General features: G+C 50.3%; 1 protein-coding gene across 1 annotated transcript; it reads left to right on the forward strand.

Moving 5' to 3' along the window:
* The first annotated feature begins 686 nt into the window (after nt 1–686).
* On the forward strand, nt 687–22,207 carry STIP1 (stress induced phosphoprotein 1). The gene is made up of 14 exons (XM_003828553.5): nt 687–3,956; nt 10,775–10,984; nt 11,891–12,032; nt 12,181–12,322; nt 13,352–13,520; nt 14,982–15,108; nt 15,204–15,306; nt 15,565–15,685; nt 17,641–17,737; nt 17,870–17,994; nt 20,537–20,573; nt 20,786–20,889; nt 21,110–21,282; nt 21,718–22,207. Exons 1-14 carry the CDS (start codon nt 3,948–3,950, stop codon nt 21,788–21,790), a joined length of 1,632 nt encoding a protein of 543 aa, XP_003828601.2. The 5' UTR covers nt 687–3,947; the 3' UTR covers nt 21,791–22,207.
* The last annotated feature ends 1,063 nt before the right edge of the window (nt 22,208–23,270 follow it).

A 23,270-nucleotide genomic window follows, 5' to 3' on the forward strand; every position in this document is an offset into this window, starting at 1 on the left:
AAAAAAAATTAGCCGGGCATAGTGGCGGGCACCTATAATCCCAGTTACTCGGGAGGCTGAAGCAGAATCGCTTGAACCTGGGAGGCAGAGGTTGCAGTGAGCTAAGATCGCGCTACTGCACTCCAGCCTGGATGACAGAGTGAGACTCTGTCCCCCACCCCCCCCAAAAAAAGAGAATTCTGGGCTGGGCACGGTGGCTCACGCCTGTAATCCCAGCACTTTGGGAGGCTGAGGCATGTGGATCATGAGGCCAGGAGTTCAAGACCAGCCTGGCCAAGATGGTGAAATCCTGTCTCTACTGAAAACACAAAAATTAGCCGGGTGTGGTGGTGGATGCCTGTAATCTCAGCTACTCTGGAGGCTGAGGCAGATAATTGCTTGGACCCAGGAGGTGGAGATTGCAGTGAGCCGAGATTGCACCACTGAACTCCAGCCTGGGAGACAGAGTGAGACTCCATCTCAAAAAAAAAAAAAATTCTGAATTTTCCCTGGCCTCAGCACCTTTGCATCTTCTGTTGCCCTTTGTGGCACTCTGTGCCCCCTAGGCTTCTCCTCGTCCCATCTCTGACAAGCCTTCACTAACCACTCACCTCTGGGAGTGCTTTCCTTCCCTGCCTCCCAGGTCATCTCTCTGTGCCTTGCCTTTTGTGTTCTCTGTAGCACTCACTCTTAAGAATTATCATTTGTGCACCGATTTTGATTTAATAACTCCATGTAGTTCTTATTCCGTAGCCAGGCAGTTTTTTTTTTTTTCCTTTGGAGACCGAGTCTTGCTCTGTTGCCCAGGCTGGAGTGCAGTGGCGCAATCTTGGCTCACTGCAACCTCCACCTCCCAGGTTCAAGTGATTCTCCTGCCTCAGCCCCCCAAGTAGCTGGGACTACAGGTGTGCACTACCATGCGTGGTTAGTTTTTGTATTTTTAGCACAGACGAGGTTTCTCCATGTTGGCCAGGCTGGTCTTGAACTCCTGACCTTAGGCAATCCCCAGGCACTCTTCTTCACAAGTTCTAAGTGCTTTATAAACTATCAAATCATGTAATCCTCACAACCACTATGTCAACACTTTTTAATCCCCATTTGAAGATGGAGGCAACTGAAGTACAGAGAGGTTGTGCAAGTTGCTTAAAGTCACACAGCTGAGAGTTTAGGTATCATCTGTTTCAGTAGAAAAGGTTCCTGTGAGCAGAAGCTTCATCTGGAGCTGCCCTGGTCACTGCTACAGTCCTGCACCCAGAGCAGTGCAACACACTTTAAAAAAAGGTGTGTGGGAAATGGGACCTGGCCACGCAGAGAGAAGCTGCTGGGGAGAAGATGGAAGGCCTGGAAAGGCCACTGCTGGTCAGGTGGGCAGCAGCGTGGTGGCCTTGAGACAGTGCCAAGAAGAAATGAAAGGTGTCCTTGACAGAATGGATGTAGATGAATAAGAGAGGAGGCCAAGGCCTCAGAGGAACCTTTGACCCCGCTTTCCTTCATGCTCCCTCCAAAATGCATCCAGAATCCAATTCCTGTCCCCTCCTCTGCTCCCATCCTGGCTCCCTGGGATTACTGCCACAGCCTCCTAAGAGGTATCCCTGCTCTAACCCTCCCCTCTTCCTCCACACAGCAGCCAGAGGGATCCTGAGAAAACTAAAATCATGTCACTTCTCTGCTCAAAACCTGCCAATGTGTTCGGGAGTAGCAATGGCCTCTAACCTTGCAGGACCTGGCCCCTGCTTCCTCTCGGCAGCTGTGCCTCCTGCCATCCTGGCTACCCTGAGGCAGCTCCCACCCCAGGCCCTTTGCACTGGCTGTTCCATAGGCCTGCAAGGTTCTCCCCTACGTTTCCATGGATCTCACTCCCTTGCTTTCTTCAAGTCTTTTCTCACCGTGCCCCACAATTGAAAATGCAAAACCGCTGGGCACGGTGGCTCACGTCTGTAATCCCAGCACTTTGGGAGGCCGAGGCGGGGCGGGGATCACTTGAGGTCAGTAGTCTTGAGACCAGCCTGGTCAACATGGTGAAACCCCGCCTCTACTAAAAATAAAAAAATTAGCCGGGCGCGGTGGCGCACACATGTAATCCCAGCTAACTGGTAGGCTGAGGCAGGATAATTGCCTGAACCCAGGAGGCAGAGGTTGCAGGGAGCCGAGATTGCCCCACTGCACTCTAGCCTGGGAGACAGAGCGAGAGTTTAAGACCAGCCTGGACAACATGGCGAAATCCATCTATACAAAAAAAAAAAAAAACCCCAGAAAAATTAGCTAGGCGTAATGGTGCTTGCCTGTAACCCCAGGTACTTGGGAGGCTGAGGTGGGAGGATGGCTTGAGCTCAGGAGGTTGAGGCTGCAATGAGCTGTGATAGCGCCACTGCACTCCAGCCTGGGAGACAGTGAGATTCGACTCCGTCTCAAAAAAAAAAAAAAAAAAAAAAAAAAAAAAAAAGCAGGCGGTTAGATTGCACAGGCCCTGAACCCCATCCTAAAGCTTCCAGCACTTTCAAGTGAGGGATTACCAGGTTTGCGGATCTGCTGCAACTTGGCTGCAGTGTCCAAAATGGGTGGGGCAGGTGGAATTAAAGATGAGGCTGTGGAGACAAGCTACTGGCAGAGACGACACACTTTAAACCCTGGGAAGATATCATTACCCAGAGAGGGGGAAGGATGAGGACACTGCAGAGCCCAACATCATCGCCAGACCCAAGTCATGCGGCTCCTTTGTTCCAGGAACCAAGGCTGACCCTAGAAGCAATAGCAGCATTTTCACTCCGCAGGTGCATCTCTTCCACGCTTTGGGGTGCCTGCCCTGCCTCCGACTTCTGGGGCTGGGATTTAATGCCCTACCAGGGCACAGCTCGCCAGCTCACAGGCGGTCAACTACTGATTCAGTTCTTCGTCTCCTTCACTCCTTTACATCGGACTCACGAGGGCTGAGGGGCAGCTCCCTTTCGTTAAGTGCCTCCCGCGTGCTAAACACCGCACGAATTCCCCTCGGCCCTACAGGACCAAACGACCGGCGCGCTGAGAAAGGGTGTGCGGTTCCACTGAGGACGCCCAGCGGGACAGCCGGGCCCGCCGCGGTGAGATCCCCGGCCTGTCCAGCCCAAGCCCAAGCGCCCTCGCGGTCACGTGGCATTTCCGGAACATTCAGAACCTAACAGCCAGGATGCAGGAGGGCCGGGCCGAGGCCGGAGCGCTGGACAACGCGGGTAGCTGGCGCTCGAGGGCCAGGCAGCTCCCACCGGCTAGGACCCCCATCCCGATGCGCGGGCGAAGGGCTCGGGCCCTGTGCCGCTGGCGATCCCGGGGACCGCCTGGAACTCGCGGCACTCGGGAGCGAGAGGGAAAGCAACCCAGAAGCCCCGCAGCCGCCGACGACACAGCTACAGACCCCGACTGCAGCCGGTACTCCCATATACCACGGGCGGGGCGAAACCCGGCCTTTTGAAGGGCAGCGATTTAAACCAATCAGCGCAAAGAGTTGGCAACCCTCCGCCCAATTGGAATCGCTCTCATTCTGAAGGCGGTTCCGACATGGAGTCCGGCAGCCCAATGGGAGAGGTGGAAATTTCCAGAACGATCAGAACCAATGGGCGCGGCCAGCGCGGCTACGATTGGCAGTGCAAAAGACCAATCCGTGTCGCAGAAGTTCGCTCCTCCCTCCATTCGTGGAGCCTGAGATGGGTGGGTTTATAGAGGAGCGCCCAATCCTGAGGTGCGGGGGAGGCAGGGTTGAGGGAATTACTCCCCGCTGTCCAATGAGAAGGAAGTGGAGATGATGGGCTGGACCTCAAGCCAATAGTAGAGCAGCAAAGACATTCCCCCTAGAAGAACTCGACCAGTGAGCAGGCGAGGAAGGGGCGGGAGCCGGGGTCCCGGCAGCTTCTAGTAGGTTCCAGAAGGCGGCGCGTGCGGTTGGGAACGCGGAGCGGACGGATTCGATTCAACGGGGTTCCGGACCGCGCTGCGCTATGGAGCAGGTGAAGGGGGAGGGGCGGGCTGAGGCCCCGAGACTGCTCGGGGACCGGCGGTGGCCAGGCCGCGGTAGGGGGGCGGGGCGGGCGCCGGATCCAGGCGACCGGAGCTGGGCGCTGGGGCCGGACGGGGCGGCGGCGGGGAGGTGAGGGCCGCGGACGGCGGGCGGGAGCGGGATCTGTAGCGAGGCCGGCCGCGGGGAGCGCCCATCGCCCCCTGGTTGGGCGAGGAGGGCCCGGAGGAGGCCACAGCTTGGGTGAGTTCGGCCGGCGGCGGGAAGAGGGGTCGCGACCGGGCCCTGAAGGCGTCCCGAGGGGTCGGCTGCGGGCCATGCTGGGGAGGGTGCGGGCCGCAGGGGGCAGGGTGGAGGTGGGCCGGGGGCCGGGGTCTGCACCCGCGAGGTAGCCCTCCGGGAGATCTCAGACGGCCGACGGAGAAACCGCTCGGGACTTAGCCACGAGGAACTTGGACGGATCCAGGGAGCGGGGACGGGGATACACTGGGAGTAGCCGAGGATCTTAGCAGCCTGGGATGCAGTTGGGGCAAATCTTACTCTTCTACATCTGAGAAGGTCAGGGTGGGAGAGCGTTGAGCGGGGGTCTGAGGAGCGACAGACCGACTCTACCTGATGCAGGAAAGGGAAGGGTGCCGCAAAAGTCCTTGGGACGAATTCCATCTCTGACAGTGTTTTACAAATGTATTGCGGCCCCTCCCCCTCTTTTTGTATGCTTGTGTGTGTGATTGTCGAGTGACCGAGGACCAACACTTCCGAAAGGTGGGTCTGAAAGATGGGTTTCTGACGACCCGGGGGTGGTTGTAGACAATTTACGGAGATCAACCGCTGGAAGTTATGGGCCTCTACTGAGCATTTGAGGGGCCGAGTTTGAAGCGGTTGCTGCTTCCTTTCAGTGACTTGGTTATGTCCTCAGTAGCTTGTGGTTATGAAAGGCCTAGAGGTTTTGTTCGATTTGAAGCTGTCATTGAGCTGTAATGATTCATCGGAAGAAAAAGGACAAAACAACCTCCAAGAAACCTCTACCAACCTCCGAGAAATCATCCTCCCGCTCGGGAGTACTACCGTCTTCGCTCCGGGCCCATAACACTTGGGGGTGACAATTCTGAAACTATACCTGGTATCTGGTTCTTACTTCAGGGCCATAAAACTAAGATCGCCCACACTCTCCCCTTAAATAAGACATCTCGATGGACTAGTGACTACCATCCTTTTTTTGGTGTGAGCTACAGAGCTGAGCCTTTGGTCTCTTGTAGCAGTTGCTGCTTTAGGCAAAGCTCGAGCTTCCTTGCTGTATTAAAAAGAGTGGAAATGAAGTTAGTAAACTTTTTTGTGCCCATATAATATTTCAGTTGTATCTAGGGTTAAATGGGCTGTAGTATAGGTGAGGAAAAGACTTCTGGAATAAGACGTTGCTCTTTTACCTTTAAGAAAGGATCTGGGGCCGGGCACCGTGGCTCAGCCTGTAATCCCAGCACTTTGGGAGGCCGAGGCAGGCGGATCACGAGGTCAGGAGATCGAGACCATCCTGGCTAGCACAGTGAAACCCCGTCTCTACTAAAAATACAGAAGAAAAATTAGCCGGGCGTGGTGGTGGGCACCTGTAGTCCCAGCTACTCGGGAGCTGAGGCAGGAGAATGGCGTGAACCCGGGAGGCAGAGCTTGCAGTGAGCCGAGATTGCGCCACTGCACTCCAGCCTGGGCCACAGAGCGAGACTCCGTCTCCCTCCAGCCTGGGCCACAGAGCGAGACTCCGTCTCAAAAAAAAAAAAAAAGAAAAGGATCTCGGCTGGGCGCAGTGGCTCACGCCTATAATCCTAGCACTTTGGGAGGCCAAGGTGGGCGAATCACCTGAGGTCAGGAGTTCTACACCAGCCTGGCCAACATGGTGAAACCCCCTCTCTACTAAAAGTACAAAAATTAGCGGGGCATGGCGCAGGCCTGTAATCCCAGCTATTGGAGAGGCTGAGATAGGAGAATTGCTTCAACCCGGGAGGCGTAGGTTGCAGTGAGCCGTGATCGCGCCACTGCACTCTAGCCTGGGTGACAGAGTGAGACTCCATCTCAAAAAAAAAAAAAAAGAAAAGAAACGATTTCTGTTACCAAATTTATTTTGTATTTTTTTTAGAGACAGGGTCTGGTTCTGTGGCCCAGGCTGAAGTGCCCTGGTGGGATCATAGCTCACTGCAGCCTCAAGTTCCTGGCCTCAAGCGATCCTCCTGCCTCACTCTCCTGAGTAGCTGGGCACACCACCACAACTGGCTAATTTTAAAATTTTTTGTGGAGACGGGGCTTTTGCTGTTTCCCAGGCTGGTCTCGAATTTCTAGGCTCAAGCAATCCTCTAGCCTTGGCCTCCCACTTCATTAGCACTAGGATTACAGGCGTGAGTCACCTTGCCTGGTCTTAAAATGTTTGTTTTTAAATTACCACCACTGGTGATAGAAGTGTATGTACAGGTAGGTAGATGGTGAATGAATATTTGACTTAACTCAGGACAGCAAACTGGCATGGCAGCTGTACAGATGACCTGGCATTTAATCCCAGGTGTGTTTGAGCCCACCATCTGGAAGCCATTCCTGAAAACAAACACGATTTCTCTACCTTTTGTTTTCATTTTCAACTGTGAGGTTTGTATTTCAGTTTAGAAAATACTCAAGTTGGGCCGGGTGCAGTGGCTCACACTTGTAATCCCAGCACTTTGGGAGGCCGAGGTGGGCGGATCATGAGGTCAGGAGTTTGAGACCAACCTGTCCAGCATGGTGAAACTCCGTCTCTAGTAAAAATACAAAAAAAAAAAAAAAAAGAAAAAATGGGCCAGGCGTGCTGGCTCATGCCTGTAATCCCAACACTTTGGGAGGTTGAGGCGGGTGGATCACGAGGTCAGGAGCTCAAGACCAGCCTGGCCAATATGATGAAACCCTGTCTCTATTAAAAATACAAAAATTAGCTGGATGTGGTGGCACGCGCCTGTAGTCCCAGCTACTTGGGAGGCTGAGGCAGGAGAATCACTTGAACCCGGGAGGCGGACCTTGAAGTGAGCCGAGATTGCGCCACTGCACTCCAGACTGGGTAACAGCGAGACTCCGTCTCAAAAAATAAATAAATAAATAAATAAGCGGGCATTGTGGCGCGCGCCTGTGGTCCCAGCTACGTGGGAGGCTGAGGCAGGACAATTGCTTGAACCTGGCTGGTCGAGGTTGCAGTGAGCCAAGGTTGTGCCACTGCCCTCCAGCCTGAATGACAGCGAAACTGCATCTCCAAAAAAAAAAAGTTGGACAGATTTTGAATGTTCAGGCTTTTTTTTTTCAATAGGGGCCTTTCAAATCCCACAATGATACACTTCTTACATTTAACCCAACACAGGCGTACAGCCATGTAACACATTCAGCAAAACAGTATTTACTGTTATGTGCACTGTGTGCTGGTATTTTTTTGTCCCATTTGGTCTCTTAAAATGCTGGTCATGACCTACAAAATTGATTTCCTGACCCACTGCTGATCAGTACTCTGTTTGAAAAATGCTTTTCTAAAGCATAGGCAGGAACTTCACCAGCTGCCTCTTGACACCACTTGAGTTTTGTTAACTCTTCGTCTTCTGGCCTCCATCTTGGGCTCTAGGATTTTTTATCCCTTGTTTGCTTAATTTGGCAGGTTCCTTCTGCCCTTGCCTCTGTAAGGTCTCTGATTGATGGAAGTTCCTGATCTCTCTATTTGAGGATTCCAAAATCATTTCTCTTTTTTTTTTTTTTTTTTCAAATAGAGTCTCACTCTGTCCTCCAGGTGAGAATGCAGTGGTGCAATCTCGGCTCACTGCAGCCTCCGACTCCCAGGTTCAGATGATTCTCCTGCCTCAGCCTGCTGAGTAGCTGGGACTACAGGCATGCACCACCACATCTGGGCAATTTATTTATTTATTTGTTTTTTTTTTTGAGACTGAGTTTCGCTCTTGTTGCCCAGGCTGGAGTGCAATGACGCGATCTCAGCTTACTGCAACCTCCGCCTCCCAGGTTCTAGCAATTTTCCTGCCTCAGCCTCCCAAGTAGCTGGGATTACAGGCATGTGCCACCACACCCGGCTAATTTTTTTTGTATTTTTAGTAGAGACGGGGTTTCTCCATGTTGAGGCTGGTCTCGAACTCCTGACCTCAGGTGATCTGCCCACCTTGGCCTCCCAAAGTGCTGGGATTACAGGCGTGAGCCACTGCACCCGGCAGCAGCTAATTTTTGTATTTGTAGTAGAGACGGGGTTTCACCATGTTGGCCAGGCTGGTCTCGAACTCCTGACCTCAGTTAATCTACCCGCCTCAGCTTCCCAAAGTGCTGAGATTACAGCCTAAAATTATTTCTCTTGACAAAACTATTTCTTGCATCAATTTACTGGGTCGTGGGTGGATAATACATAGAATGAGTTAGTAACTTTGGTGACAACTCTATCTCACAGAACGTTTACCTCTTAAAAGTGTATTTTGGCCTGGTGTGGTGGTTCACCTTTGGGAGACTGAGGCAGGAGGGTTGCTTTAGGCCAAGAGTTTGAGACAAGCCTGGGCAATATGGTGAGACACCATTTCTACCACAAAAAGAAAAAAACATTTAGCCAGGCGTGGTGACACACACTTGCAGTCCCAGCTACTTAAAAGGCTGAGTTGGCCGGGCGCAGTGGCTCATACCGGTAATCCCAGCACTTTGGGAGGCCAAGGCGGGCAGATCACCTGAGGCCAGGAGTTCAAGACCAGCCTGACCAACATGGAGAAACCCCGTCTCTACTAAAAATACAAAATTAGACGGATGTGGTAGTGCGTATCTGTAATCCCAGCTACTCAGGAGGCTGAGGCAGGAGAATCGCTTGAACCTGGGAGGCAGAGGTTGTGGTGAGGCAAGATCGCGCTATTGCACTCCAGCCTGGGCAACCAGAGTGAAACTCTGTCTCAAAAAAAAAAAAAAAGGCTGAGTCAGGAGGATTGCTTGAGCCCAGGAGCTCAAGGTTAGTCAGCTGTGATCATGCCACTGCACTCCAGGCTGGTAACAGAGTGAGATGCCATCTTTAAAAAAAAAATAAATATGGCCAAGCGCGGTGGCTCACGCCTGTAATCCCAGCACCTTGGGAGGCTGAGATGGGTGGATTAAGAGGTCAGGAGTTCGAGACCAGCCTGGCCAACATGGTGAAACCCCATCTCTACTAAAAATACAAAAATTAGCTGGGCGTGGTGGCGGGTGACTGTAATCCCAGCTACTCAGGAGGCTGAGGCAGGAGAATCGCTTGAACCTAGGAGGCGGAGGTTGCTGTGAGGCAAGATTGTGCCACTACACTCCAGTCTGGGGACAGAGCAAGACTCCGTCTCAAAAAATAATAATAATAAATACAATGAGCTTCTCAAGGGGTTGCCTGCCCTCAGGTAGGCTGCTGTGGGGCACCTGACCTTTTGTGGGGCAGCTCAGTAAGGAGAAATCCTTTAGTGAGGACACTGTTCTGACAGGGCCAAGGCCTGCCTCACTTTTTTTTTTTTTTAATGAAAAAGTAAACTTTAATGTGGAAAATGCAAACTTGGGGAGGGCAGAAAGATCACACACAAGGCTGTCACTTCACACTTGGAGGGTTGCACAGCGGCCCAACAGAGGCGCACCTCACTTGCCAGACGGTGGGGCAGGTGGGCAGAGGTGCTCCTCTCTCCCCAGTCAGTTGGGTGGCCGGGCAGAGGCGCTCCTCACTTCCCAGTCGGTGGGGTGGCCAGGCAGAGCTGCCTCACTTTTTAAAACTGCTGTATCCCGCCGGGCGCGGTGGCTCACACCTGTAATCCCAGCACTTTGGGAGGCCAAGGCGTGTGGATCACCTGAGGTCAGGAGTTTAAGACCAGCCTGACCAATATGGTGAAACCCCGTCTCTACTAAAATTACAAAAATTAGCCAGGCGTGGGGGTGTGCACCTGTAGTCCCAGCTACTTGGGAGGCTGAGGCAGGAGAATCGCTTGAACCTGGGAGGCGGAGGTTGCAGTGAGCCGAGATCGTGCCACTGCACTCCAGCCTGGGTGACAGAGTGAGAGACTGTCTCAAAAAACACGACAAAACAAAACCCCGCTGTATCCTTACTTCTTGCACTTTATATGTTTGAGAAGGGAGAGGTTTAAACCACAGTAGCATTTCTTTATCTTCCATCCCCTTTGTAATGTAATATTTAAGAATGGCAGGAATCAATTTGGGGAGCTAGCTTGACTGTTACCCATTAATGAACATTTATCTATCCTGTGGCGACATGTTGCCACACCAAGAAATGGAGACTGGTTCTTCCCTGATGGGAGGAGATGACAACTATGCCATAGGCAAGCATCTTGCTGCTCCCAAGAAAGAGAAGCCTCCGCTGCCATCCCACAGCCTTTGGGTCACTGGAGCATGTATCAGTGCCACTCTGCCCACCTTCTTCCTGTGAGGGGTGACTAGGGCTGTGCTCTGTTTGTCGTTTGGATGCTTTGGAAATCTGTGGCAAATGAATTGACTTTTCCATGGAAGGAGCATGTGGCACATTCTGGAGTGGCTTCGTGAGCTCCATGTGGAGACCGGAAGAGTGGCAGAGCCCTCGTTCGTCACATGGGGGCCAGCGTGGAGTGCAGCCTGGGCTCTTTGCCCTTGCTTATTTTTTCTTTGCTGGCTCCTTAGGGAAGGTGTGAGAAATTAAATAAATGATCCAGTTTTCTCTCTTCTGATCTGTAAAGTCACCTATTTATTTGTTGGTAACTACATGAAAGAATGAGTGTTGTCTTTAAAGCTTGGGATTAAATGGGCACATCATAGAGAAGCTGTGTGTTCCTTTCCCCTCAGGTCAATGAGCTGAAGGAGAAAGGCAACAAGGCCCTGAGCGTGGGTAACATCGATGATGCCTTACAGTGCTACTCCGAAGCTATTAAGCTGGATCCCCACAACCACGTGCTGTACAGCAACCGTTCTGCTGCCTATGCCAAGAAAGGAGACTACCAGAAGGCTTACGAGGATGGCTGCAAGACTGTCGACCTAAAGCCTGACTGGGGCAAGGTCAGCTGTGGGCAGTGGAGGGAGAGAGGCCCTTCAGACCCTTCCAGAAATGCCTTTTGGTGGCCTGAGGTTTACCTGTCCTGATACACTGATAGTTACCTACCCACCTCCCTGTTTGAGTATCCTCCTCAGAAATGGCATTTTTCATCAAATCTAAGATAGCCATTAGTTGTAATACAGGCTTTATTTTTGGTACTAAGAAGGAAGAGGCCAGGGCTGGGCGCGGTGACGCACGCCTGTGATCCCAACACTTTGGGAGGCTGAGGTGGGCAGATCACTTGAGGTCAGGAGTTCAAGACCAGCCTGGCCAACATGGTGAAACCCTGTCTGTACTAAAAATGCAAAGAAATTTAGCCAGGCATGGTGGCATGTGCTTGTAGTCCCATCTACTCAGGAGACTAAGGCAGGAGGATCACCTGAGCCTGGCAAGCGGAGGTTGCAGTGAGCTGAAATTGTGCCACTGCATCCAGCCCAGGTGACACAGCAAGACCCTGTCTCAAAAAAAAAGGAGGAAGAGGCCCGGTACAGTGGCTCACGCCTATAATCCCAGCACTTTGGGAGGTTGAGGCAGGAGGATTACTGGAGCCCAAAGGTTTGGGACCAGCCTGAGTAACATAAGGAGTCCCTGTCTTTACCAAAAAAATAAGGGAAAAAGTGTTGCCAAAGAAACTGACCACAGTCGATCAGAGGTGAACAAGGCGGGGCAGATGTGCCTCTGCTATTTGGATGGATCCTTAAAGTAGTAGCCTTGGCCTCGTAGCCTACTCCTCTCCTTTTTTTCTCTTTGGCCTTCATGTGAATACTCATTTTTTTCCCCCATAAAAGTAGAATTGTTCTTTTTTGAGTTCGTCTTCTAGATTTACCTCTGGGTGTTCTCTATTTTGTGTCTGTCTTTGGTGGTTTAAGGGCTATTCACGAAAAGCAGCAGCTCTAGAGTTCTTAAACCGCTTTGAAGAAGCCAAGCGAACCTATGAGGAGGGCTTAAAACACGAGGCAAATAACCCTCAACTGAAAGAGGGTTTACAGAATATGGAGGCCAGGTTGGCAGGTAGGTACCACGCACAGTTTTCTTTCTTATTATTAATGGGATTAATTTTGAGTCTTCATCCCCGAGAAATGTCAGTCTGGTAGGGTATGGGACACAGTAATTCTAGTGAACTCATTTCATAGTGATGTGCTTTCCTTTATTTGGACAGAGAGAAAATTCATGAACCCTTTCAACATGCCTAATCTGTATCAGAAGTTGGAGAGTGATCCCAGGACAAGGACACTACTCAGTGATCCTACCTACCGGGAGCTGATAGAGCAGCTACGAAACAAGCCTTCTGACCTGGGCACGTAAGTGGACGCCGCTCACTGAGGTTCTGGAAATCGGGGAATGTTATGCTTTCTTCCTGTAACCTCACAGCAGAGGGTTCCCTGGTCTAAACTGCAGAGTTTTTGCCTTTGCTTATTCTCTGCAGAGCAGTAGGTGGTGGTCGTTTATTTGTAATTATAGAAAGGGTCAGGGGAGCATATTTCACAGTAATCTAGAATGTTCCTTGTCATCTGTATACACCTCTTTCCTGCTCTTCTAGAACTCTGATCTAGCGTCAACCCCATCCTTTCCATCTACTTAGGTCCTACTTTCTCTGTTGGTATATCAGAGTGGAAACAGGGTTGAAGTTCATGTGTAAAGATGTGTCTAAATCTTGTACGGGTATTCATCTCTATCAATCCTCTGGCTCCTGAGATCAGCTACGGAAGTATACCTAAAACAACTCATTCCTCTGTGTATCTGCTAACCTTGAGGAATAAACTTGACCTCTGTGACTTCATTTTATTTTATTTTATTTTATTTTATTTTATTTTTTCAAGATGGAGTCTCGCTCTGTCACCTAGGCTGGAGTGCAGTGGTGTGATCTCAGTTTGCTGCAACTTCCACCTCCTGGGTTCAAGCGATTCTCCTGCCTCAGCCTCCTGAGTAGCTGGGATTACAGGTGTACGCCACCACGCCCAGCTAATTTTTGTATGTTTAGTAGTAGCGGCGGGTTTCACCATGTTGGCTAGGCTGGTCTCAAACTCCTGACCTCAAGTGGTCTGCCCGCCTCGGCCTCCCAAAGTGCTGGGATTACAGGTGTGAGCCACCGTGCTCGGCTATCTGTGACTTCATTTTATTTATTTTTGTTGACTCTATTTTAGATGGTGTTTTGACGGTTTGAGTATTTCTCAATTGTAACTCATGAGTGGTGCAAAATCTAGCCATCTTTTGATGGGTGAGGAGTTTCTAAACACAGGAATCTGACTTTAATAGTAAGTGGGAGTTAAAAGACTAATTGTGGGGAGGAGTAATTACAATTTTTCTTTCTTTTTTTAAATCAATACTAGGAAACTACAAGATCCCCGGATCATGACCACTCTCAGCGTCCTCCTTGGTGTCGATCTGGGCAGTATGGATGAGGAGGAAGAGATTGCAACACCTCCACCACCACCCCCTCCCAAAAAGGAGACCAAGCCAGAGCCAATGGAAGAAGATCTTCCAGAGAATAAGAAGCAGGTCTTGTTTTTTTCTCTCCTCACTGTCACCTATCTATAAACAACTAGAAATCTTTATGTTGAATGGGGACATCTGTTGACCTTGATTGACCATGATTATTATGGTTTTTTTAGAGACGGAGTCTTGCTGTGTTTCCCAGGTTGGTCTTGAACTTCTGGCCTCAAGCGATGGTCCTGCTTCAGCTAGGATTACAGTCACGAGCCACTGTGCCCACCTAAAACTATTTTGAGTGCTTTAGTATGTGCTAAGCTTATGGCTATTATTCATTAGAATGGCCAGCATGTTAAAAAATCAGCTTCAGGCCAGGCGCGGTGGCTCATGCCTATAATCCCAGCACTTTTGGAGGCCAAGGTGGGCAGATCACCTGAGGTCAGGAGTTCAAGACCAGTCTGGCCAACATGGTGAAACCTCATCTTCACTAAAAACACAAAAATTAGCCAGGTGTCATGGTGGGCGCCTGTAGTCCCAGCTACTCGGGAGGCTGAGGCAGAAGAATCGCTTGAACTCGGGAGGCGGAGGTTGCAATAAGCTGAGAGCTCATCACTACACTCCAGGCTGGGTGACAGAGCGAGACTCCATCTCAAAAAAAAAAAGCTTCACAAGAGCATTCCTAGGAGTAATGTGTAGTAAAGAGTGAGCAGCGGGAGTTGCCCTTCCCGTGGTCACCACAGCGGCTTCATTGCTGCCAGTGTGAATGTTGGTCCTAGCAAGACTGGAAAGTTGAGAGTAATTCACGTCCTTGTCGTGATCCGAAGAATGTTGTCCACATCAATCCTTAGGCCTTTGCTTCCTGGCTGGACACGGTGTGTGGTTGGGAGTGTCCGCTAAGCAGCACTCTTTTAGAGCAGAAGGCATGTGCCTCAACGATTTCATTTCCCTCCTTGTAAACTGGAACAGCAGATTGTTGCCAAATTTAGCACCTTGAAATGGGTAAGCGTTGGTTGTTTAGGGTGTCTCAGCTGGAAAAAGGCCCTCCAGTGTGGGCGGTAGTGAGCTTTGCTGAAGACTCGTGCCACTCAGCCGCTTCTCATCCTCTCACCACCCCCTCTGCTATGGTTCCCTGACAACTAAGACCCTGAGGCAACCACAAGACTGACACCAGATCTGCTGCAGCCTCAGAATAAAGCCTGGTCCAAAACTCTGCTGTCCTCACCGGTTGCTTCAAGTCGAAGGGTTTTCCTCTCCCCTAAAGAAGCGCTCTGCTTCCTGACAAAGATCCAGGAGAGTAGGTGGGAAAGGGGGAGTTTCAGAGCAAGCAAAGATGAAGTTAGTTTTCATTCTAACGGCTGATACTTGACTGTATTGTCTATAGCTGATTGATGAAGAGGCCTTCAGGAGAACTTGATAGAATTCTATTCATGTTAGTTGTATTTCAGAACTTGTGACAGATCATAGATTCTTGCTGTCTTTGTCACCTGAGTTAGATTTGCTCAGCACTCACTTCTTCTAAACCTCATCTAGGCACTGAAAGAAAAAGAGCTGGGGAACGATGCCTACAAGAAGAAAGACTTTGACACAGCCTTGAAGCATTACGACAAAGCCAAGGAGCTGGACCCCACTAACATGACTTACATTACCAATCAAGCAGGTGAGGCCCAGAAACAAGGGGCAAGGGAATGGTTGGGTGTCTCTGAGGGAAGAAGCAAAGACTGACTGTTCCTTCTTAACCATCCTGCCTGGCAGCGGTATACTTTGAAAAGGGCGACTACAATAAGTGCCGGGAGCTTTGTGAGAAGGCCATTGAAGTGGGGAGAGAAAACCGAGAAGACTATCGACAGATTGCCAAGTAGGCTCAACCTTCCAGAATATCTTGAGTAGCGCGGAGGGTTTGCTGTCCAAGACTTAAGTTTCTCTGCATGGGGAGGAGGGCTGCTGGCCATAGAATCTGCTGTGTTAAGAAAGGGCTGGCAAGAAGGTCACCAGAGACAAGACAAAAGGTGTTGAAGGCAGTGATGTGGGCCTTTCTAGCTGCAGGTGTGTTTTTCTGCAGGAGCTGACCTTATCTCTCTGTCCTAAGCAGTCCTTGTCCCTCTTTCTTTATCAGAGCATATGCTCGAATTGGCAACTCCTACTTCAAAGAAGAAAAGTACAAGGATGCCATCCATTTCTATAACAAGTCTCTGGCAGAGCACCGAACCCCAGATGTGCTCAAGAAATGCCAGCAGGTGCGTAGGAAAAGAATAGGGGTATTTTCTTGTTTTCCTAATAATTGAGCTATTGTTTCTTACTGTTTTATTTAATAATGAACTTGACTTTTTTTTTTTTTTTTTTGAGATAGGGTCTCACTCTTTCACCCAGGCTGAAAGACAGTGGCACAATCATGGCTCACTGCAGCCTCAACCTCCTGGGCTTCAGTGATCTTCCCACCTCAGCCTGAGTAGCTAGGGTTACAGGCACGTGCCACCACGTCCAGCTAATTTTTTTTTTTTTGAGATGGAGTCTGTTTGTCACCCAGGCTGGAGTTCAGTGGCATGGTGTCTGCTCACTGCAACCTCCGCCTCCCAGGTTCAAGCAATTCTCCTGCCTCAGCCTCCCGAATAGCTAAGACTACAGGTGCACGCCACTATGCCCGGCTAATTTTTGTATTTTTAGTAGAGATGGGGTTTCATTATATGGACCAGGCTGGTCTCAAACTCCTGACCTCATGATCCACCCACCTCAACCTCCCAAAGTCCTGGGATTACAGGCCACTGCGCCTGGCCACGTCCAGCTAATTTTTTTATTTGTAGAGAAGGGGTCTCACTGTGTTGCCCAGGTTGGTCTTGAACTCCTGAACTCAAGTGATCCGCCCTCCTCAGCCTCCCAAAGTGCTGGAATTATAGGTGTAAGCCACTATGCCTGGCTGAACCTGATCTTTTTTTAGGTAGTGGCTTTGGTCATCTTACATGATTCTTTCTCTGTCATTTAACAGTGACAACATGTAGGAAGTGATCTGGTTTCTTTTTTTTTTTTTGCAGTTTTTGGTATTGGCCAAGATTTCAACCCTAAATGTGTTAATATTGAGGGCCTGTGCGTTGAGAATGTTAATAGTTCTTGTAACATAACATTTTGACTATTTTATAAAGACTGTAAATTTCTTTTAAAATCTTGCCAGCAATAGCTGGGTGCAGTGGCTGACGCCTGTAATCCCAGCACTTTGGGAGGCTGAGGTGGGTGGATCACGAGGTCAGGAGTTCAAGACCAGCCTGGCCAGGATGGTGAAACCCGTCTCTACTAAAAATACGAAAAAATTAGCTGGGCGCAGTGGCAGGCGCCTGTAATCCCAATTACTCAGGAGGATGAGGCAGGAGAAATCGCTTGAACTCAGGGTGGCAGAGGTTGCAGTGAGCCGAGATCATGCCACTGCACTCCAGCCTGGGTGAGAGTGAGACTCCATCTCAAAAAAAAAAAAATCTTGCCAGCAATAGCCAGTCGCAGTGGCTCACGCCTGCGATCCCAGCACTTTGGGAGGCCGAGGTGGGCGGATCAAGAGGTCAGGAGATCGAGACCATCCTGGCTAACACGGTGAAACCCTGTCTCTACTAAATAAATAAAAAAAATTAGCCTGGTATGGTGGTGGGCGCCTGTAGTCCCAGCTACTCGGGAGGCTGAGGCAGGAGAATGGCGTGAACCCGGGAGGCAGAGCTTGCAGTGAGCCAAGATCGCGCCACTGCACTCCAGCCTGGGCGACAGAGCGAGACTCTCTCAAAAAAAAAAAAAGAAAAAAATCTTGCCAGCAATACTCTGAAAATTAAAATCCTAATCTGATTTTTTTTTTTTTTGAGATGGAGTCTCGCTCTGTCACCCAGGCTGGAGTGCAGTGGCGCGATCTCGGCTCACGGCAAGCTTCCGCCTCCCGGGTTCACGCCATTCTCCTGCCTCAGTCTCCCGAGTAGCTGGGACTACAGGCTCCCGCCACCACACCAGGCTAATTTTTTATATTTTTAGTAGAGACGGGGTTTCACCATGTTAGCCAGGATGGTCTTGATCTCCTGACCTCGTGATCCACCCGCCTCGGCCTTCCAAAGTGCTGGGATCACAGGCGTGAGCCACCGCGCCTGGCCCCTAATGTGATTTTTAAGCCCAATATTTAGATGATTATGAGTGTTTAAATTATTATTTCAAGAATTATGTTTTGTAGGCAGAGAAAATCCTGAAGGAGCAAGAGCGGCTGGCCTACATAAACCCCGACCTGGCTTTGGAGGAGAAGAACAAAGGCAACGAGTGTTTTCAGAAAGGTACTGCCTGCAGCTCGGGGATTGGGGGAGCAGTGCTGGGTGTGCCTCCCGTGCCTGGGTGTGGGGTAAATGGCCGGCTACACATGGGGGCTTTTTGCTTTTTAAAAGACAGTCTTTGTTTTTCTTCCCCAGGGGACTATCCCCAGGCCATGAAGCATTATACAGAAGCCATCAAAAGGAACCCGAAAGATGCCAAATTATACAGCAATCGAGCTGCCTGCTACACCAAACTCCTGGAGTTCCAGCTGGCACTCAAGGTGAGGAGACCTGTGGGGGCGGCCATTACTGAAAGCCTGCACATGAGGAGTGGGTTTTCTCTCTCTCTTCTCATCAACATTGAGTTGATGATCATGATGTTTGAGACAGTGTCTCACTCTGTCCTGCCTCAGCCTCCTGAGGAGCTAGGACCACAGGCTCATGCCACCACATCCTGCTACATTTTTTATTTTTTTGTAGAGTTGGGGTCTTGCTTTGTTGCCCAGATTTATAGGGGTGTGTGTGTGTATGCGTGTGTGCGTGTGTAAAATATGGGACCTGTATCTAACTGGTCGTGTGTGTGTGTGTGTGTGTAAAATATGGGACCTGTATCTAACTGGTCCTGGTCCATGGAGTCACTACTGGTTGGCAGTACATTGGAAGGTGGGTCCTTTCACCCCCGTAACCTTCCTCTTTTTTCTTTGTTTTTGCCTTTTTAACCATTTTTAAGAAGTGGAATTGCTGGGTCATGCAGTGTCTGTGTTTACTTTTTTTGTTTGTTTGAGACAGTCTCACTCAGCTGCCCACACTGGAGTGCCGTGGCACAATCTCGGCTCACTGCAACCACCATCTCCCGGGTATTTTAGTAGAAACGGGGTTTTACCATGTTGGCCAGGCTGGCCTTGAATTCCTGACTTCAGGTGATCCACCCGCCTCAGCCTCCCAAAGAGCTAGGATTACAAGCGTGAACCACCGCGCTTGGCCCCCTTTTTTTAAAAAAAAAAAAAAAAAAAAAAGACAAGGTCTGGCTCTATCGCCCAGGCTGGCTGGAGTGCAGTGGCACAATCTCAGCTCACTGCAACCTCTACTTCCCCGGCTTAAACCATCCTCCCACCTCAGCCTCCTGAGTAGCTGGGACTACAGGTGTGCACCACTGTACCCAGCTAATTTTTGTATTTTTTATAGAGACAGGGTTTCACCATGTTTTCCCAGGCTGGTCTCAAACTCCTGGGCTCAAGCGATCCTCCTGCCTTGGACTCCCGAAGTGCTGGGATTACAGGCATGAGCCACTGCGCCCGGCCTATGTTTTATTTTTGAGGAACCACCATATGTTTTTCAGCAGCTGTACCATTCTTGCTTGCTTTTCTGTTTTGCTCGGCTAGGTAGGTCTGCTGTTCTCAGTCATATCAAGTTAGGTCAAATACAATTGTTTGACACTGTGGAGTTCCCATAATCCTCTCGAATCTCAGCCACCCTGCCTCTATCAGCAGTTTTTTCCGACTGTTCTCTAGCTGACAAACCTGGACCGTATTGTGGGAAGGTGACAAAGTGTGACCTGTCTAGAAACAGCCATACCTGGGTTTGTGTTGGTTTTTATATTTTGTGCCACTGTCTTCTGGGTCTGTGTCTTGGCCTAGAGACATCATTTCTACTAATAGGATTGTGCAAGAGTCATGTCAAAAGCATATTGATTTGTGAGGCAAAGAATAGCAGGTTGTCAATCACCTGGGAGGTGGGCAGTACTTTCCCGATCATGAGAGCGTGGAGAAAGAATGAATGGGATTTCTGCTGCTGTCCCAGCTTCTTGGTGCAAGAGTTGGAATTAATTCCAGGGGAGCTCAGTGTACTGCATAGTGTTCTCTTCCTCATCATTTCTCACTTTGAAGATGTTTCAAAGAGAAGAATACATAGTGAATATCTGGTGTATCTTCCACCTTTATCTGACAAATGTTGACCTGTTTTTGCTGAACTGTTTGCGAAAGAAAATTGTATACATTTGGTACTTAGAATGAGACATCCAAGTCTTGTGCACGCATTGCCTGAAAAGACTCCTGTCCAGTGCAGCACTGTCAGCACACGCGACCTCACCAGACCAAGGCCTGATGCCATCTGCCGTCTGTCCATCCATACTTAGACTTGCCCACTTCTCCAAAAATATGTTTTAAAACTGAGGTTTTTTTATTTTTGTTTGTTTGTTTTTATTTTTTTTTGAGACAGAGTTTCACTCTTGTTGCACAGGCTGGAGTGCAATGGCGTGATCTTGGCTCACTGCAACCTCCGCCTCCTGGATTCAAGCGATTCTCTTGCCTCAGCCTCCTGAGTAGCTGGGATTATTACAGGTGCAGCCACCAGGCCAGCAAATTTTTTTTTTTTTTAGTAGACATGGGGTTTCACCATGTTGGCCAGGCTGGTGTCAAACTCCTGGCCTCAGGTGATCCACCCACCTCGGCCTTCCAGAGTGCTGGGATTACAGGCATGAGCCACCGCACCTGGCGTTGTTTTGTTTTTTAATCAGTAATGGTTTTGGATTCCAAAGCTCTCGGGACCAAGGCCCACGCATTTTGTCTAGTTGTCATGTACTCTTCAGTGTCTCAAACTGGAATTGTCCCCCGCTATGTGTTTTTCATAACATCAGCCTCTTGCAGAGTCCAGGCAGTTTGTCTTGTGTGGGATGATCCATCATCTGGAGTTGTCTTTCCTGATGTTGTCCCCTCTGTGTGGTGCTGGGTGAGGCATTAGAGTTGGAAGTCCACATGCTTGAGTTGCCTGTACTGAGCTTGTCCAAGGGAATGAGCCTAATTTCTTTCTGTTGCTTCATTCTAGGACTGTGAGGAATGTATCCAGCTGGAGCCGACCTTCAGTAAGTGCCTTTCTGCTGCCTGTCCCCTGTCTCTAGCCAAAAGATTAGAGAAGGAAAGGGCAAGCCTTTTGTCTACCTGTGTGTCCTTGGGACCTGTAGGATTTAGGATCCAACATCAGCAGGTGTGAACAGTGTTGGTGTGCAGGTGAAGAGGTGCAAGGAGCAGCCTTGGGCGCTGCGGTTGGATAACGCGCCACCTCTCCTGTTTGTAGTCAAGGGTTATACACGGAAAGCCGCTGCGCTGGAAGCGATGAAGGACTACACCAAAGCCATGGATGTGTACCAGAAGGCGCTAGACCTGGACTCCAGCTGTAAGGTGGGGCTGCTTCTGGCCTCCAGGGAACCCCCTGCCTCTTTCTCTGTTGGGGCTTTTCCATGTTCAGTCCCTGATTTCTTCCCTGTCACCTCCATTTCTCTCTGTTTCTCTCTTACTTGCTCTCTCTCCCCTTGTCAGTTACCTCTGTTATGTTGGACCTGCTGAAGCAGTGAGCTGGATGGTCCTAACACGCTTCACCTTTGTCTCTTCTGGACTGCAGGAGGCGGCAGACGGCTACCAGCGCTGTATGATGGCGCAGTACAACCGGCACGACAGCCCGGAAGATGTGAAGCGACGAGCCATGGCCGACCCTGAGGTGCAGCAGATCATGAGTGACCCAGCCATGCGCCTTATCCTGGAACAGATGCAGAAGGACCCCCAGGCACTCAGCGAGTACGTAGAGTCAGAGAGGCGGCCTTGCTGGAAATGGAGAACGAAAGCAGGCAGATGAGTGCACGCGGCTGGGGGGTGGTATGCTCAGTCTGCGAGGAAGAGGAATTCTGTCATTCTTCCTAAACTTAAGGAGATTGGCAGTGGGTGGCGAGCTGGAAGGGCTTTGTTTGTTAGTCGTGATAGCTTAAGCAGTCATTTGGAAAGGCCCATTTAGCTGGGAGAAAGGTCTTGACTGGAAGCTGTGTCGTGGGCTCAAGAGTAGGACTGGCAAGTTCTACGAAGTGGAGCAGGCCTCTGCAGCTCGGCGCCCCGGGCCTCGCCAGGACCCCTCCCTGCCGGGGCCTTCTGTAGAGGGGGTTGAATTGGGGCTTGCTCTGAGAGCAAGTAAGACTTTAAAGGTTGTCTCATTTCAAGTAACTGCGTCTTCCTCTGTAGACACTTAAAGAATCCTGTAATAGCACAGAAGATCCAGAAGCTGATGGATGTGGGTCTGATTGCAATTCGGTGATGACTTGTTCATCCCTCCTTCCCTTCGCCCTCATGTGGAAAGAGGAGCTGGGACCGCGGCGAGCAGCACGGAGCGGAAGGGAGAGCAGGGGAGAGAAGGCCTCATCTCTCTATATTTATACATAACCCCGGGGAAGACACAGAGACTCGTACCTGCGCTGTTTGTGCCGCCGCTGCCTCTGGGCCCTCCCAGCACACGCATGGTCTCTTCACCGCTGCCCTCGAGTTCCGTGTCTCTTTCCCCTGCCCCTAGTTGCTGTCTCGGCTGCTCTCCCATAGTTGGTTTTTTTTTTATTTGGGGCAGTGGGCATGTTATGGGGAGGGGAGGGGGTTCTTCCAGCCTCAGGTCCCAGCTGTCTCACGTTGTTTATTCTGCGTCCCCTTCTCCAATAAAACAAGCCAGTTGGGCGTGGTTATATGTTGCTTTGGCCTTGAGTGATTTTTTTTTTTTTTTTTTAAACCAGGAGTTTGTCTTGCAGGGGCTGCTCCTGGAACCTGATCTTGCTCTTCTCTTTGGGGCGGGCTTAGGAGGAGTCCCAAGCTGTGGCTTGGCACAGCTCCATGGCTTTGCCAAGAAGGTTGCCAGATGGCGCTGTTGCTCAGCAGCTGGAAGGGAATCTGAAGGCTTCCCCACCCCAAGTAGTACCAGTGAGAGGTTCAGATAAGCTTTGGGTGCTGTTAATTCTCCACGTTATAGTGGAGATCCAGAGAACAGGATTCTAATGTGAGATGCTGAGACCTCTGTGGGGAGAGGGCAGCTATGCTGTTAGCTGCTGTTAGATTTAGGAGTTGGGTCATGGATTGTTTTTGTTTTGTTATTTGAGATGGAGTCTCAGGCTGGAGTGCAGTGGTATGATCTTGGCTCACTGCAACCTCCACCTCCTGGGTTCAAACGATTCTCCTACCTCAGCCTCCCCAGTAGCTGGGATTACAGGAGCCTGCTACCACACCCAGCTAATTATTATATTTTAGTGGAGACAGGTGTTTCGCCATATTGGCCAAGCTAGTCTCGAACTCCTGACCTCGAGTGATCCACCCGCCTCAACCTCCCAAAGTGCTGGGATTACAGGCATGAGCCACTGCACCCCGCTGGGTGATGGGTTTTTTTTTTTTTTGTATTTTTTGAGATGGTGTCTCACTCTGTCGCCCAGGCTGGAGTGCAGTGGCGTGATCCAGCTCACTGCAAGCTCTGCCTCCCGGGTTCACGCCATTCTCCTGCCTCAGCCTCCCGAGTAGCCGGGACTACAGGCGCCCGCCACCACGCCCGGCTAATTTTTGTTTGTTTGTATTTTTAGTAGAGACGGGGTTTCACCGTGTTAGCCAGGATGGTCTCAATCTCCTGACCTCGTGATCCACCCGCCTGGACTTCCCAAAGTGCTGGGGTTAACAGGCGTGAGCCACCGCACCCGGCCTGGGTGATGGTTTTAACGCACGGCTCTTACCTGAGAACTTAGGGTGCTAAGCTTTAATTACACTTTTCC

Source organism: Pan paniscus, chromosome 9 (genome assembly GCF_029289425.2).
Source record: "Pan paniscus chromosome 9, NHGRI_mPanPan1-v2.0_pri, whole genome shotgun sequence".
NCBI lineage: Eukaryota > Metazoa > Chordata > Mammalia > Primates > Hominidae > Pan > Pan paniscus.